General features: G+C 54.2%; 2 protein-coding genes across 5 annotated transcripts in view; one reads left to right on the plus strand and one right to left on the minus strand.

Annotated features, from left to right (window-relative positions):
• Window positions 1–8,601, plus strand: part of RELL2 (RELT like 2) — a 71,935-nt gene extending 63,334 nt beyond the window's left edge. For 2 of the 3 annotated variants that reach the window (XM_054038201.1, XM_054038200.1), the window contains exons 7-8: window positions 6,419–6,461; window positions 8,431–8,601. In XM_054038201.1, the coding sequence (XP_053894176.1) occupies window positions 6,419–6,460 (42 nt within the window). In that variant the 3' untranslated portion in view covers window position 6,461; window positions 8,431–8,601. Of the gene's footprint in view, window positions 1–6,418; window positions 6,462–7,756; window positions 7,830–8,430 lie in introns of all 3 variants that reach the window. The other variant, XR_008445960.1, reaches the window with a different exon arrangement.
• A 1,271-nt stretch (window positions 8,602–9,872) lies between these two features.
• The window catches only part of FCHSD1 (FCH and double SH3 domains 1), a 32,400-nt gene continuing 26,920 nt past the window's right edge, over window positions 9,873–15,352 (minus strand). For both annotated transcript variants that reach the window (XM_054038197.1, XM_054038196.1), the window contains 8 exons: window positions 14,929–15,090; window positions 14,572–14,700; window positions 14,232–14,315; window positions 13,717–13,894; window positions 12,935–13,140; window positions 11,924–12,020; window positions 11,474–11,541; window positions 9,873–10,885 (listed from right to left, as the gene is read on the minus strand). In XM_054038197.1, the coding sequence (XP_053894172.1) occupies window positions 10,820–10,885; window positions 11,474–11,541; window positions 11,924–12,020; window positions 12,935–13,140; window positions 13,717–13,894; window positions 14,232–14,315; window positions 14,572–14,700; window positions 14,929–15,090 (990 nt within the window). In that variant the 3' untranslated portion in view covers window positions 9,873–10,819. The remainder of the gene's footprint in view (window positions 10,886–11,473; window positions 11,542–11,923; window positions 12,021–12,934; window positions 13,141–13,716; window positions 13,895–14,231; window positions 14,316–14,571; window positions 14,701–14,928; window positions 15,091–15,352) is intronic.

A 15,352-nucleotide genomic window follows, 5' to 3' on the forward strand; every position in this document is an offset into this window, starting at 1 on the left:
AATGGTTTAATGGTTAAACATAGTAGCCGAGGAAAACCAAGCAATGGTACGTAACTAACATAATGGCCAACAAGGGCCAGGCTAGAGACTCTTGCCTACATGCTCGGGGTAGTACTGATCACCATATTTGGGGTCGGGAAGGAATTTTCCTCCAGGGTAGATTGGCTGAGCCTCTGGAGGTTTTTCGCCTTCCTCCGCAGCATGGGGCAGGGATCGCTAGCAGGAGGGTATCTGCCGATTGAGGTCACTAAAACACAGGATTGGGGACTTCAATGGCAGAGTCCAGGGAAGGGTCATGTGGCCTGCAGCATGCAGGGGGTCAGACCAGATGATCATAATGGTCCCTTCTGACCTTAAAGTCTATGAGTCTATGAGTCTATGAGTTGTAGATTTTTAAGAATCAAGTCTGTGTACTTTTTCAGTTGTCTTAACAAACACTTCTTGTCCTCCTCACTTAAGAATTCAATATAAATGCCTTCATTAGTCAACTTCTGGACTGAAATCTTTGCTTCTTCCAGTACTTTTTCAATGGATAGCTCTCTGATTGATCCAAATGTAGCTTCTATTGCTGGACCAAGATCTACTACTGTTGTAGTAGATGCCTGGATGGCATTGTTTAATGACCCAAGTGGTTTCAACAGTAGACTTACGAGAGAGAGAATGGCAATAGTCTTCTCTGAACGTAGTAGCAAACGTAATCCACCAGCCTCACTACTTAGATCCATCCCATCTTGGTAGATACTTTCCAAAGCCAGTAATAACGGCTGGAGTAATTTTAAGACACAGCCAAGGATCGCTCATGAGAAAGCCAGAGGGTTTTCCCAGGTTGGACTAATTTGAACTTCAGTCCCAGTGTAGCTTCTATGTTTTCCAAGATATTCAGTCTTTTTGGACTCTTGCTGAAAAAAGAATATAATGAAAACTTTAAATGTATAGCTTTTAAAATGTCTTTTGAAGAGTCTGCAGCTCGTAATAGTTGGAGTAGATGACCTCTGCAGTGTGTATAGGAGAGATTAGGGTTACACTTTTCTCTGAGCAACGCTTGTACTCCACCATGTCTTCCAGAGAAGTTTGCAGCTCCATCAAATGCACAAGCAGCCATCTGTCTGGGGTCCAGTTGACAAGCATTTAACTCTTCTAAGATGTGAGCTGTCACAGATGCATTTCTAGATGTTCATGTTATAGAAGACACATCGGCTGCATCTATTGGCCTACCACTGACATCAAGATAACGTACACAATGACTTAATACTTGCCCATTTGCATCGGTGCATTAATCAGCCATATATGCACATTTTTTGAATGTGGTGAGAGAATTCTTCACTTTTTCAACTGTTGAATCTTTCACTGTTGCACCACATGCTTCTAGCCAGTCAGCTGAGTTTCTTGCAGAAAGATAGTGAGCATTTGCTGGTCTTGTTCGGAACCACTGTTCAGCTTCAGGATGAACAAGTGACAATGCACTTAACATTGGCCTCCAGTTTGTAGTGTGTGGTATCTACGCCACTGTAACAATGTGGTTCTGGCAGGACCCAACTGAGAGTGCCAATTCAGGACAAATCGCTTAAAACAGGGCAGTTACAGCCCTAGGCTGGGGTTTTTCCACCTCTAAGGCAAACCAAACCAGCCAGACTAAGAGGACTTTAGTCTCACCCCACTGGCTAACCACAAGTCACACAAGCAATTCCCTTAGACGCTCCAGTTTCCCAGTATCACCACCAGTGCCACTCGTTATGGGGACAAATGGTTATGAAAACCAATACGCCAATAAAAGAAAAAAGGTTCTTTTGATCCCATAGGACCAAGCCCCAGACCCAGGTCAATATACAAATCAGATCTTACCCACAAATCACGCTGTTGCCAATCCTTTAGAATCTAAAATCTAAAGGTTTATTCATAAAAGGAAAAAGATATAGATGAGAGTTAGAATCGGTTAAATGGAATCAATTACATACAGTAATGGCAAAGTTTTTGGTTCAGGCTTGTAGCAGTGAGAGAATAAACTTCAGGTTTAACTCAAGTCTCTGGAGTACATCCCCAACTGGGATGGGTCCTCAGTCCTTTGTTTAGAGCTTCAGTTTGTAGCAATGTCCCTCCAGAGGTAAGAAGCAGGATTGAAGACAAGATGGAGGAGAGGCCTCAGCCTTTTTATAGTCTTTTCCAGGTGTAAGAACATCTCTTTGTCCTTACTGTGGAAAATTACAGCAAAATGGAGTCTGGAGTCACATGGGCCAGTTCCTGCATACTTTGCTGAGTTGCAAGGCGTATTTGCCTTCTCTCAATGGGTCAATTGTATAGCTGATGGTCCTTAATGGGCCATCAAGCAGGCTAGGCAGAGCTAACACCAACTTGTCTGGGAAGTTTCCAAGAAGCAGAGCATAAGTTTGAAATACAGACAGTATAGAGCCAATATTCATAACTTTAACTACAAAATTGATACACACATATAGACAGCATAATCATAACCAGCAAACCATAACCTTGTCTTAGACACCTCATTTGACCCCCCCTTATACAAGATTTGGTGCCACTACAGGACTTTGGTTGCAACCATGTTCTATATGGTCCCAGATTATATCAATAACGTCACAGGTGCCTTGAGGTGTTTTTCCCTCCTTTTTATAGCTTCAGTTCCCCTCTTGCAAAACATTTCCAGCTGAGAACCAGGAGCCAGAGTCCATGTGGAAGGATGTTCCCTGCTGTTTTTTTCACCTGTTTGTACTTCCTTTGTTTCCCTTCCCTGCTTGATGACTCTGTTTACTGCTTACATGCAAATTAAGTAGAGCACACATTCCTTTGTTTAGGACAGCGCTGTTTGCCAGCTTCCATTTGCGCAGAGCTGTGTGGTTTGGAACATGTGTTCATAACATCACACAGGGGAATTTTGTAACTTCTCATACAGTGTTGCCACACATATTTTACCAGGACTGTACTGACCGGCAAATTATGAGTTTTCAAAGGATATAAGGCATACCTTGTACAAAGCCTAGTACCCTCGTGTGTGAACACAGGAGTGTATTCTGTCACACAAACACACACAAAAGGGGAGAGACAAGACCAGCAAAGACAGAAAAATGCAGTTTCTGGCTCTGGAGTTTACTTTCACTTGCAACCTTACTGCTGGAAAAACACAGGCCATGATCAGCACCTCTAAGACCTGCCAAACTTGTACCAGTATCAGGCTGTTTAGGGCATTGCTTTGAGCTGCTTCTTTCTGGTCACAGCCTCTCAGCACCATTGCAAAATATACAGGCTTGGCTGAGTAAGGCAGACTTTGATTAAACAGAAGGCAAAAGGAGAGAGAGAGAGGAAAGCGAAGAAATAAGGTGCGCATTGGCGGTGGGTATAATAGGCCAGGGAAGGCTCTGCTTTTCCTGGCTGTAGCTGCTGCTGCAGGATGCTGGGCTGGGGCTGCTCCAGCCCCGGGCCCACTGGCCCCAGGCCGGCCCGTGCTGCTGGGGCTGCTCGGGCTGGGGCTTGGGTTGGTCGGCTGGCTGGGGCTGGCCCGGGACTCTGACGGGAGTGAAGGGGCTCAGGGTTCTGGTTGTCCCGGGGCTTCTCTGGCCATGGAAGTTGTGGGGGGAGGGTGTCTCAGGACTCCGGCCATGGGGAGGGGGGTCTTGTGTGGAAGGGGAGGGGCCACAGGGCTAGCCTCCATGAAGGGGGGGCGGGTCACCTGCCACCCATGAAAGTGGGGAAGGAAAAGGATGTGTGGGTGGATGATGTCATCTTGGTCCCTCTTATTGGCCCAGTCTAGGCAGGACAAAGGCCCAGCAGTGTTAGGGTTGATTCCAGGCTTCCAGGAGATGGGGTGTGTGGGGGGGTGAGGGGTGACAGCCATGAGGATAAAGCTCGCACCTTTCCTTCTTCACAACCAGCAGTTGTTGTCAGACAGCTTCTTCTGCCTTTCCCCCCCACAAACGGCCTTTCTTGTGAGACCCCCCCAAAGAGGAGGAGTGGGAGGAATAGCCCATCCCCTCAATATTTTGTTCACCAATTCGGTCTAATTGCCAAGACACCAATTTTGGTTTATTGATTTCTGGTCGCATGCTTCGCTTGTTCACCAGGCCTGACCCTTGTACAGCCCTAGTGCTAGGAGGACATTTTGTTTGGACTTATTAGTTTTTTTATGTCTCACGTTTGCGTCTTTTTCCCAACAACAGTGATTGTTATAGGTTAGTTGCATCTGAAGAAGTGGGGTTTTACCCACAAAAGCTTATACCCAAATAAATCTGTTTGTCTTTAAGGTGCCACTGGACTCCTCGCTGTTTTTGTGGATCCAGACTAACATGGCTACCCCTCTGATAATAGGTAGTGTGACGCTTTACACACTTTCACTCACTGGTCACAGGTGAGCTTGTATGTAAGCAGGGTCTGAATGAATGTTTCCCTGACAGCTAGCTGGGAGGGGAGGGGGAGAGACTTGGGTGTGTTTATGTAAATACAGTTTGCTCCTGCTCCACTTACATATTCAGCAGAATACAGTGGTGTCAAACTGATGTTGGGTACAAATCACCTTAGTACTGAATGCAGGGGTAGTGAAATATGGTTTCCAATGTTGTAATTGTTGTAGGAATACAGGAAAGCAGGACTGTGCTTAACCTGTCCCAAATGGGGGAGGGGGGGGCACCCTCAGTTGTAAGAACCTCATGAAAGCAGAGGCTTGAATGTCAGGGTAGGTCTACACTTACCTCCGAGTCTGGTGGTAAGCAATTGATCTTCTGGGATTGATTTATTGCGTCTTGTCTAGATGTGATAAATTGATCGCGGATCGATCCCGGAAGTACTTGCCGTCGACACCGGTACTCCAGCTCGGCGAGAGGAGTACACGGCATCGACGGGGGAGCCTGCCTGCCGCGTCTGGACCCGCAGTAAGTTCGAACTAAGGTACTTTGACTTCAGCTATGTTATTAATGTAGCTGAATTTGCGTACCTTAGTTTGAAGTGGGGGGTTAGTGTGGACCAGGCCTTAGAGCCCTGTGAAAATAAAAGGGGTGGGGGACAGGAATCCTGGTATCCTAGCCAGGAGGCTGCATAACCTCCTCCCTGGGGGGTTCACTCTAGATTAGCTTAACCTGTTCTTCCCCACTGTTCAAAGACTGGAGCTAAATAGGCTTCATTAGGAGCCTCTTTTGTTATTTTAATTACTCAATCAGAGCTGAAACCAGTTGTGGAGGACTGCATTTCTGTCCTGCCTGCTAAGAGCTAAAATCACTGGAGATGGGGCAGTGTTTCTACCCAACAACACAAAAGTCCCTTTCATGCCTGACCCTTCTCTGCACCCTACTCACAGTTGCTGCCCTTGGTCAGTGCAGAGCCAGAGCTCAGAGGTGCATCTGCAGAGTTCAGCTTCCACACTGGGGGGGCGGAAGAGGCATCTTGTTCTGCTCACCACTCTCATTGTGCCTCTCCACCATGGCCCTGCTGGCCACTCATCATGACCTTTTGCTCTGACCCATTCACTAGCTCACTGTCAGTCACCTTCTGCCTCTCTGTTGTGACCTCTGCAGATCAGTCTCTCAATGATTTTCAGCTCTTAGCAACCAGAGCAGAAATACAGACCTAGACAACTGGTTTCACTTCTAACTGACCAATTAAAATCACAAAAGAGGCTCCTAATGAAGACTATTTAGCCCCAAACTTTGAACAGTGGTAAAAAACAGATTAAACCAGTCTGGTAAAAAAATCACCAGAAAGGACATTATACAACCTCCTGGCCACAGTGCCAGGATTCTACCCCTCTACTTTCACAAGCCTCTGACATTCGAACCCCTGCCTTCACAAGGTTCTTTCAAGTGAGGGTGCCCCCCCCACCTTTGGGACAGATTAAGCACAGTCCTGCTTTCCTGTATTCCTACAACAATCACAACATTGGTAACCATATTTCACTACCTATGCATTCAGTACTAAGGTGATTTGTACCCAACACCAGTTTGACACCACTGTATTCTGCTGAATACGTAAACAGAGCAGGAGCAAACTGTATTTACAGAAACACACTGAAGTCTCTTTCCCTCCCACCTAGCTGTCACGGAAGCATTCATTCAGACCCTGCTTACATGTACATTGGTGGGCAAGTATCAGAGGGGTAGCCGTGTTAGTCTGAATCTGTAAAAAGCAACAGACTTCTTCAGAGTGAGGTTCTTACCCACGAAAGCTTATGCTCCCAATACTTCTGTTAGTCTTAAAGGTGCCACAGGACCCTCTATTGGCAGGCAAATTTATTGCACCAGTCCTCACAGAGTGCCACCACTGCACCTGACTCTTGACACAGCTTGTTCACTGCAAGGGGGCCTCTGCACACCTCTGCCAGTGTCCCCCATCCTAACCTGCAGCAGTCCCCATCTCCTTTGTGTAGCATGATCTACAAAATGCATTCTGGTCTTGTCTCTCATGTTTCTGTCTGCCTTTCCCTCAGGAGCAGAACTCTGCAGCGCAGGACCCAGGAGTGACTGTGTGACGTAAGTACCACCTTCTAGCTACTGGCAGCAGGGACCAGAGCAGAGTGTGTGTGTATGTCCATGCGCATGTGTCCATGTGTGTGTGCACATGTTTATGTATGGACATGTGTCAATGAGGAAGGATATAACTCTGACGGGCAGCCACACTATCTCAGGTTGTGAGTCTCGCTACTGTCACATCTGAGCAGGCGCTGGCCTTGCAAACACCTGCGTAAGAGAGCTCCAAGGAATTCCCGGGTGCGGCAAGAAATGGAATTGCTGACGCAGTAGGCACACACCTCCCTCAGGCAGCACTGAACCCCAGTGCCCTCGGGTAGCTGAAGTGGGGTGGTGTAATGCTCGTGTGGTGGTTAAAGATCTCCTTATACTTTTCTTAGGAGTAGGAAAATCAGCCGCAGCTTCCTGGCCCAATTCCAGCTTGTGTAGTTACACTCTGTTTCTCTAGACCTGCCACTGCATTTTCAGCCAGACACAACATTCTCCATGCCCGTGTGAGGCTGCTGTATGCCATTCCAGAAGCAGCTGCAGTTCAGTGGCAAGTGAAGTGTTGGGGACAGGAGGAAGCCATAACCAAAGTTCCTGGGATCCCTCTGGCTGAAAGCCATCAGAGCTGCGCACTATAGAGCCAGAGGCTCAGTGCAGGTTGGATGCAGGCGAGGTGCCAGCTGTAGGCTGCATGTCTCTGTCCCTCTAACATCCTGTGTTCTCTTTGCTGTTGAGGCACCTGAACCATGAGATAAGGGCAGTAGGAACCACATCAGCAGCTCAGGCCAGGCCTAGCTGGGGTGGGGTATCCTGAACAAGAATCCCAAACTATGTCACGGGGGGGTGGTTGGTTGTGATAGCAGGGGAGCGTTTGTGTGGGCTGAGATTGCTGAAGCAGACAAGGGGCTTCTCTGCCTTCACACTGTCAATCCCCATCCTCACCATTCCCAGGTGCCTTCCCCATAGCAGCCTTACAGCTGTGTTGGCATAAGAACCCAGAATACGCCTGAGCATGGCAGGGCCCAGACAGAGCACAAGCACTGGGCATACAAGCATGGCGGGTGGGACGGTCAAAGCTAAAGGAAATTACTTAGCAGACAGGAACCTACGTTGCCCGGAGACACAACTTTATGGGGAATTCCATAGAAGTTAGGAGCCTAAATACCCTCAGGATCTGGGCCCCTGTGCCTGCCGGCCCTTCCCTTGTGGGGGTCTTGTTCTCCTAGATCCCTGTCTCCACAGATTTCCTCCTATTGCAGGCACTGTGTGCCCACAGATTCCTAACTCTGCTGTGCATGCCATGCCCTTAGGCCTTCCCCCCAACCCTGCCCATGGGCGCCTGTGGAGCCAGCAGAGGTACTGGTGTTTGCAGCACTGAGAAAGGTAGGCCGGAGAGCTACAAGGGGTGGGGGCATTGAATTCCTCCTCCCCACGTCCTGGCCTACAGAAACTTGGTGTGATTTGCAAGGCTAGGGCTCAGCTGGCTTTAGGCCTTCTTGGGAAAGAGTCAAGATTCCTGAAGGGTGTTGCCTGGGGGGAGAAGTACCCTGATATGGGTCAGCAGGGGCCAGACACTAGCCTAGCTTTGCTCACCACTGTTCTCTCTGATAGAGCAGGGGCCCTGCCAACCAAAGGGCAAGACAAGAGCCAGATGAAGGTTGGCATGGGTGGCCCAGTGCCAGTAGCAAGAGGAAGCAGGATAGGTGGGAGCGATGGCCAGGCTTGGAGGAGGATTGAATCCAGGTTTACAGCTTGGAGCACCCTGAGAATTCCCTACTGACTGGCAAGACATGGCCCAGGACAGTCCTGCCTCTCCAGGGGTTTCTCAGGTGCCAGCTTTAACCAGCACCAGCCAGAGCAGCAGCACGTGAGACTCCAGCTTCTGAAGGGCCAGTGGCAGCACCAAGCTGGCAGCCCTGGGGAGGAAAGGGGCCCGTCTGAAGCCAACGCCTGATATGTTTCTCTTCGTTCTCTCCTCTCGCAGCTCTCTCTGCTTCCATGCAGACACAACCAACCCAAGGCGGGCTCAGCGCGAGGAGCCAGCAGGGCCCTAGCGGGGACAGTAGAGGCGAGCCCTGGCCCAGAAGAGCTAAACTGCGCTTGGCATGGCCAGAGCGACGCATGGATGTGCTGCTTCATTAAACAAATGACTGTACTTGGTAACAGACTCATAACCATTGGCAATAGTCACCTGAGCTCCCAGCCCCCCATCAGCCCTCCCTCAGAGTGCAGGCTGCCCCATGCCCTGGGGACACCCCACATTTGGCCCTCTGGGGAACCCCTCCACTTCCCCAGCCAGACTGGCACTGGTAGGAAACCACCAGCCCTATGAGCCTGGAGTTGGTGCGCTGGACAGGCCCAGCTCCGCAACCTGCACCCTGCTGCTATACAGATCTTCCCAGCTCCACCAGCCAACTGGGTAGGACGCCCGCTCTGTGAGCCTGCCTAGCTGGGGCACTTAGAGCGGTTCAGCCCTGCGCTTCACCCTGGAGCTTGAGGGACAGTCTGAGCCATAGACACTGGGCTCCAGTCCCAGCTCCACATCGCAGCCATGGTACTTCAGCAATGCCCTCCCAAGGGATGACCCAGGGCCCAGTGCTTCTGAGTCATTCGTGGTGCTGAGTTTGGAGCTCACCCCCTGGAAGAACTGCTCTGCCGTCTCCTAGCTTCTGCCATTTCAAGCATAATCCTTGTTGTCTCCAGCAGCCCAGAGCCGGGTGCCCCCCTAGGAATCGCCATTCTGAGACAGCTAGTAAGTGCAAAGGGGCCAGAGCTGGGATAGTGCAGCCCATGCCGAGCACAGGGCAAGGATTCACACACTGACCAGCGCCAGCTGCTGTGAGCAGCCCCAGCAAGCCAAGCCCAGCATGGCAGCAGCGTGTCTGCACCAGCCCCTGCCTGGAGAGCTAAGTGCCATGCAGAGCACAGCATCTGGTGCAGCTCAGGCAGGATCTGTCTGCGTATGGCCCCACCAGAGCAAGCTGAGACAGTCAGTCACCACCTCTGGCAGGGGGCACTGCCCAGACCACTACCAGCCAAGGACTGGCAGAGCTGGTACTGCACCATCTCCTGTTCTGAGCAGTGCCTTGCACAGCTGCTGCCCAACAAGCAGATAGGAGCTGCCTGGGCCAGCTCTGCTGTGTGGCCCCATGGCAAGGGACATGGGCCATGGCCTGGGACAGACCGTGGGGAAGTGGCTTTCACCCAGCCCTGTAGCAGAGGGGCAGGAGCAGCCTGCCCTCCGCAGCCTAGCTAGGAAGAAGTGGCCAGAGCAGGATGGAAGCAGTTTTCCTGTAGCTACATTGGTGTGTATTATAGCCTAGTGGTGACCAGAGCAGCGCGCGGCCCAGCTGCTGGGGGCTGGCTTTGGTGTTTAACCCCACTGCAAATAGACAAGCTGAAACCATTAAAGCTGCTGAGCACACGTGCAGAATGAAATCTGTTTATTGGGGCCCAGTGACCAGGCCATCCCCAGCACAGGCAGAGGGCAGCCGAGGCAGCCAGGGACCAGCCTGAACACACAGCGGCTCAGCAGAAGCAGCCGCTGCTGGGCCCAGCAAAAAGAGGGGCACAGTGCGCTGGCACCTAGTGCAGTTCTTCCCGCCCTGCCCCATGCTCACCTGCAGTCCTGCTCTGGGGACAGGGCACAGGGCAAGTCTCTCGGTGACTTTCAGGGGAATGTGCAGAAATGCCAGCTAGCAGCAGGTGAGCCAGGGAGGGGCGAGATGGGCGCAAGAGATGCTAGATACCCCGCACCGGAAGAGCAGGATTAACTCTCACATGCCCACAGCTGGGAGGGGCCCCTTGGCTCAGCACATGACAGGGGCAGGGGGTCTGGCAAAACTGAGAGCCAGTTGGAAGTGGGCAGTGAAAGGAGGAGGGAGACAGCGCTGGCTACAGGCCCCCAGCCTCCTGGCAGATGCGTTTCCCACTCCAAGCCTAGGGGTGGGAGCACCCTGCTGGCAGCTGCCTGGAGGGGAAGTGGCTACAGATGTGCTTCTCCATCCCGCCGCTGCAGGTCTCCTGGGATGGGGGACCCACTGTCCAGTCCCCTCAGCGCTGGGCAGTGAGGAACATGCATTCGGTAGTGCTCTGCACTCCCCTGGGACTACGCTCCCCCAGGACTCCTCCAGAATGATCAGCCCATTGGGGTGCAGAGAGGCAGCTTGGGCTGCTGATCAGGCTCTCTGCCGCACTAGGGGTGATCTCCAGCACTCCCATCCCCGCCGTGGGACTGTCCCCGGATTTCTGCTGCTGGCCAGGGAGGAGTGGGAAGGCTCTGAAGCAGTAGGAAGCCAGTGCACCCACTGGGTGGCGAAGTCGGTGGCAGCAGTTTTGCTCGGGTGACACACTGCGCTCCCAGCTGGGTAGCGTCAGCTGATGCGGGGTTCAGGCTCGGGTTCTGGGGCTTTGGCAGGGGGTGGAGGCGGTGCTCGCAGCTGCAGAGAGAGAAAGAGAGATACTGATTACAAGGGGCCAATGCCCCTGCACTGCACCCATGAGTCCCTGCTCCATGCCATCTCCCCACCCTCCCTCCCCACGCATGGGGCACATGGGGAGCAGGAATACACCCCTCAGAAAGGAGAAGCTGCGCCAGGCAAAGGCGTAATTACGGGGGGGGCCCTCCCCAGCTTCCAGGCTGAGGGACAGCAATGTCTGTGGTCCCCGCAGGAGGGCTGTGCTTTACGTTCCAAATTCAGCAGAGATCCCTGGCTGCAGGCCCTCAAACCGCGGAGCCACAATGGAGAGGCAGGGGGTAAGGAAGGACTCACTGGGGGAGACTGGGGAGAGAGGACAGGCTGGGGGGGACTAGGGTTGGACAATGGCTGTGGTGCTAGCACGGAGCAGGGTGAGGAGAGTTGGACATTTGGGGGGAGGTAATGGGGTGACACTGCTGGGAGCTGAGGCAGGCTCATGGCCTTCCCCCGAGGAAGCCTTTGTCCTCATACACCACTTTGTGAGCACCAGCCCCACAGCCCCTGGTTGGGGCAGACGTGATTCATCCTGTGCCTGCAAACGCTTCTTACCGGGCGGATGCGTGCTGCTCCCAGGTCCGGAGAGCTGGGTCCACTGACTGCGCCATCCTGCCTGCAGGCTGGGAACACAGACCGGCGTTAATGGCAGGACACTAGGCTGCTCTCCACATGCCTGCACACCAGCCCAGCAGGGACCCCCCAGATGCTGGGCCCAGCCTCTTTTCACCCTCACCAGTTCCCTCCCTATCCCCCCAACCCCCACAACACAGACACCCCAAGTGACCCTAGCTGCCATCGGGGGCTCCTGCACAGAGGAAACGCCTGCTGTCTTGCTTAGGGGAAGTATTCCTGAAGGTTTCATCACATGACAATCTTTAATTTCTGGAGATTCCAGGACAATTCTAGAGAGCTGGCAACCCTACTCTTGCCCCCTTCTGAGTGTCCTATTTATGCCAATGCCCTGGAGCCATCCGGGAGGCCAGCACCCCATGAGGCACTCACCTCCCAGCAGCACTTCGGGAAGTGGGTGGGAACCTAGCCCGGCACTGGGCACAAGGACCGGAGGGGAGAAGGCCGGAGGAGATGGTGATGGGAGCTCCTGGAAATAAAAGCACAGGCAGGCTGCGATTAAAGAATTTTGGGGCCTTCACACTACAGAAATTGCCCCCCCGCACCTTCCTTAGAGTGCCCCCAGTCACACAGACCCCGCACGTCCCTCCCATCCACCTGGGGTGCTGTGACAATTTCTAGAGAGGAGGTGCTGAAAGCCATGGAACTGTAACCCTGTGCATGACGGAAGCCAGGCAGTCACTTGCTATTACTTCAAGCTGCTGCACGCTCAGCACCCCTAGTTCCAGTGCCCTAGTGTGCCCCACGAAGCTTCCACCAGACCCCCCCAACATCCCAGCCATACATCCCAATCACTGTAGCCCCCAACCTCACTCCACAGCTCCCTCAACACTCCCCATAGCCCACCAACAACTTGTCCACACCTACTTCTCCCAGGACCTTCCTAGCCATTTACTGATCCCCCCTTTCCCCCTCGGCTCAGCAATCCATTCCCGTCTCAGGCTAGAGTGGCTCCTTCCATCACCTGCCCCACACACCCACAGCCCTGCGCAGACAAAGTCCCCAGGCTAGGGGAGGAGTCTCCCCATGGGAATTCAGTGACCATGAGCCTGGAGCAGAGCCTGGAAAGGAATCTTTATTCAAGGCAGTGCCCCCTCCTAGGCGTATAGGGGAACTCAATCCACACCCTGGTTTGGTCCTGGGAGGAATAGGGAACACAGGTCTTGTCTACACTAGGGAACTTCAGTACTTCTGAAGCCAGCTGCCAGAAGCCATGTTAGCTGAGGAGGGCTGGGGACAGGGAGCCCTTGTCTGCCCTTACAACTGTTCTAAGCCACTGGCACGATGCTGGGAATTGGGGCCTGTCTCTCTGTCAGCCTATCCTGGAGAGGGGGACACAGACAGCCAAGCCCGAGCACGGCGAAGGGGGAAATGGAGACCAACCTGCCCAGCCACTCCTATGACTCCAGTTATTTCTTCCACCACCAGTGAAGGGAAGACCCCAACGCGCCCATTGAAGTCCCCTTTCCAGAAGCCATCGTCCACTTCCCCCTCCTCTCTGGGGAGCACTCGGATTATGGCTCCCTCGGGGAAGGTCAGCTCCTCCACACTCTGCCCCTCGTAATCGTAGAGGGCTCGCACCAGCCATGCTGCAGGCAGCCAGAGAGAGCAGGCAGAGCTGGTGCCAGCCGGGCACACAGTTGCTCAGCACATACAGACATTGAAAAGCCTCCACTTGGCATGGGATGGGCTGAGCCCATTCCGCTGACACTGAGGGACACTGAGGCAGAGGTGCCAAAGTTTGGGGCACTAGGCAAATGCTGATCCCAGCTGGAGGCACTGGGGTTTTTAGAGGTGCTGGGAGCCCCCATCGGCTCTGCAGGTCAGGGGGAGCTGCGGGTACCGATCACCCCAGGAACCAGGCCGTGCGCATGCCCCATGGCAGGCCTGTTGCATCAGAGGCCATTCTTGGAAGCGCTGGCCATAGGTCCCGGGGGAGTCAGGCAGGAGCGAGCTCATGGTCCCAGTCCTGTGGCCAAGCCAGCAGCCAGCCCCCCTCAGCCACGCTGCAGGCAGAGCTGCTGGTCTCCAGTCACCCAGGGACGGACCCTGGGAACTGAACTCCTTCCCCAACTGCGTGTGCCCAGGGCATCCCTCTTCTCACATGCGGACACAGCCCCATTGTCCCAGTGCACCCACATGCAGCCCCAGGGCTTGCCACATACTTCCTGGCTCCAGCACCAAGTCCATGGTCATAATGCTAGTGAGCTCCTTTTCCAAGGCGGTCTCGGAGGGGCCTTCCTGGCAGCTCCCGGTCAGCGCCCTGCGCTCACTCCCCACGGCATCCAGGAACAGCAGGTACTTCTCAGGGACATAGCCCACCTGCCCCGCCTGGTTCCGAGCCTGCAGACAGCCGCCGAGGGCAGGAGAAGCCAAGTTAGGAGAACCCAGCCAGCTCCAGGGCCAGGCAGAAAGGACTCAGCCCTGAGCCAACCAAATTCCTGCATGAGAACCCAGGGCAGCCACCCCCAGGCTCCCCCATCCCGGCCCAGGCCATGGGCCAGCTCCCGGGAGGAGGGAGGCCCGAGGGAGCCAGCATCCACAGTCCATTCCCCAGCCCTCTCCGGCGCTGCCTCTAGCGAGGGAGGAGACTAGCCAGCTGCTGTGCTGGAAGGGGACGTTCCCACTGCATTTCTTCCCCTCCCTCGTCATAGACACATCCCCACTGACCCACGCCCACCTTGACCCATTCTTCCACATCGCCGTCCTCAATGACCTCCAGCTCCTCGCCTTGGCGGATGGACAGCTCGTCAGACTGGCAGGCCTGCAAAAGGGACAAAAGCCATGGGACAAGTCGGAAGCAGTGCTCCCTGCAGCCAGCCCTGGCTGCCAAGCCCCTAGAGGAATGCAATGCCCCAGCCTGGGGTGGGGGAGGGAGCAGAGAACCCGCTGCCAGCAGGGACTGCCCCAGCCTGGGGCACAGGGCCCTTCACTCAGCATCCAGAGCACCCTGAAAGAGCATTGCATGGTTCAGAGGGCTCCTGGGTGCTAGGCTTGTGTCCCTGGGGTGGGGGCCTTACCTGGTACCCGAAGAACACCCTGCAAGTGGATGGGTAGATGCGGGCAGTGCCAGGGCAGGGACCGGCATCCTCAAAGAGCTCCTCATTGTCGTCATAATCGTCAAACTCTGCCAGATCGAACTCTTCTGCCTGGGGACAAACCCAGCATGAGAGAGCACCCCGCACCCAGTCGCCCTGCCACTCTCTGGGCACACGGGGCCACCACAGGACCAAGGCGACACTCCTGGCCCAGGCCACCCCAGCAGCAGATGCCCCCGCTCCTCCCAGCCACTGGCACAGAGGGCTCTGCCCCGCGGGAGGGGTGCTCTGGGCTCTCAGCAGCGGATGGGAAGCCAAAAGCGGAGGGGCAGCTCTCACCGTGGGGGTCGACTCCTTGTCCGACTTGCGGGCCTCGCTCAGCCGTCGCTCCTGCTCCAGCTCCTCCAGGACTTGCCCCATGGCCCCCGCCAGCCAGGTGTCCACGTCTAGGCCGGCCTGGCGCAGCAATACCAGTCGGGCATCAGCCTTTACTCTGCTGACCTTAGGGACACAGGGAGAGCAAGCGCCTAGTCAGCCCAGGCCTCAGCACCTGCCACGGGCCTGGGCAACCAGCCAGCCAGCAGGGTTGGGCCAGGGGCCATCAGCTGGTACCAGAACCATGGGGCGTAGGGTTGCCAACTTTCTAATCACAACAAACCGACCGGACTTTTAGTGGCCTATTAAAATCTCCTGGATTGCTTTCAATAGCCACCAGGAGATCGAGGCCGATTCCAGTAGACTCCCGGCCAATCCAGGAGGGTTG

This window comes from Malaclemys terrapin, chromosome 8, assembly GCF_027887155.1.
Source record: "Malaclemys terrapin pileata isolate rMalTer1 chromosome 8, rMalTer1.hap1, whole genome shotgun sequence".
Classification (NCBI taxonomy): Eukaryota; Metazoa; Chordata; order Testudines; family Emydidae; genus Malaclemys; species Malaclemys terrapin.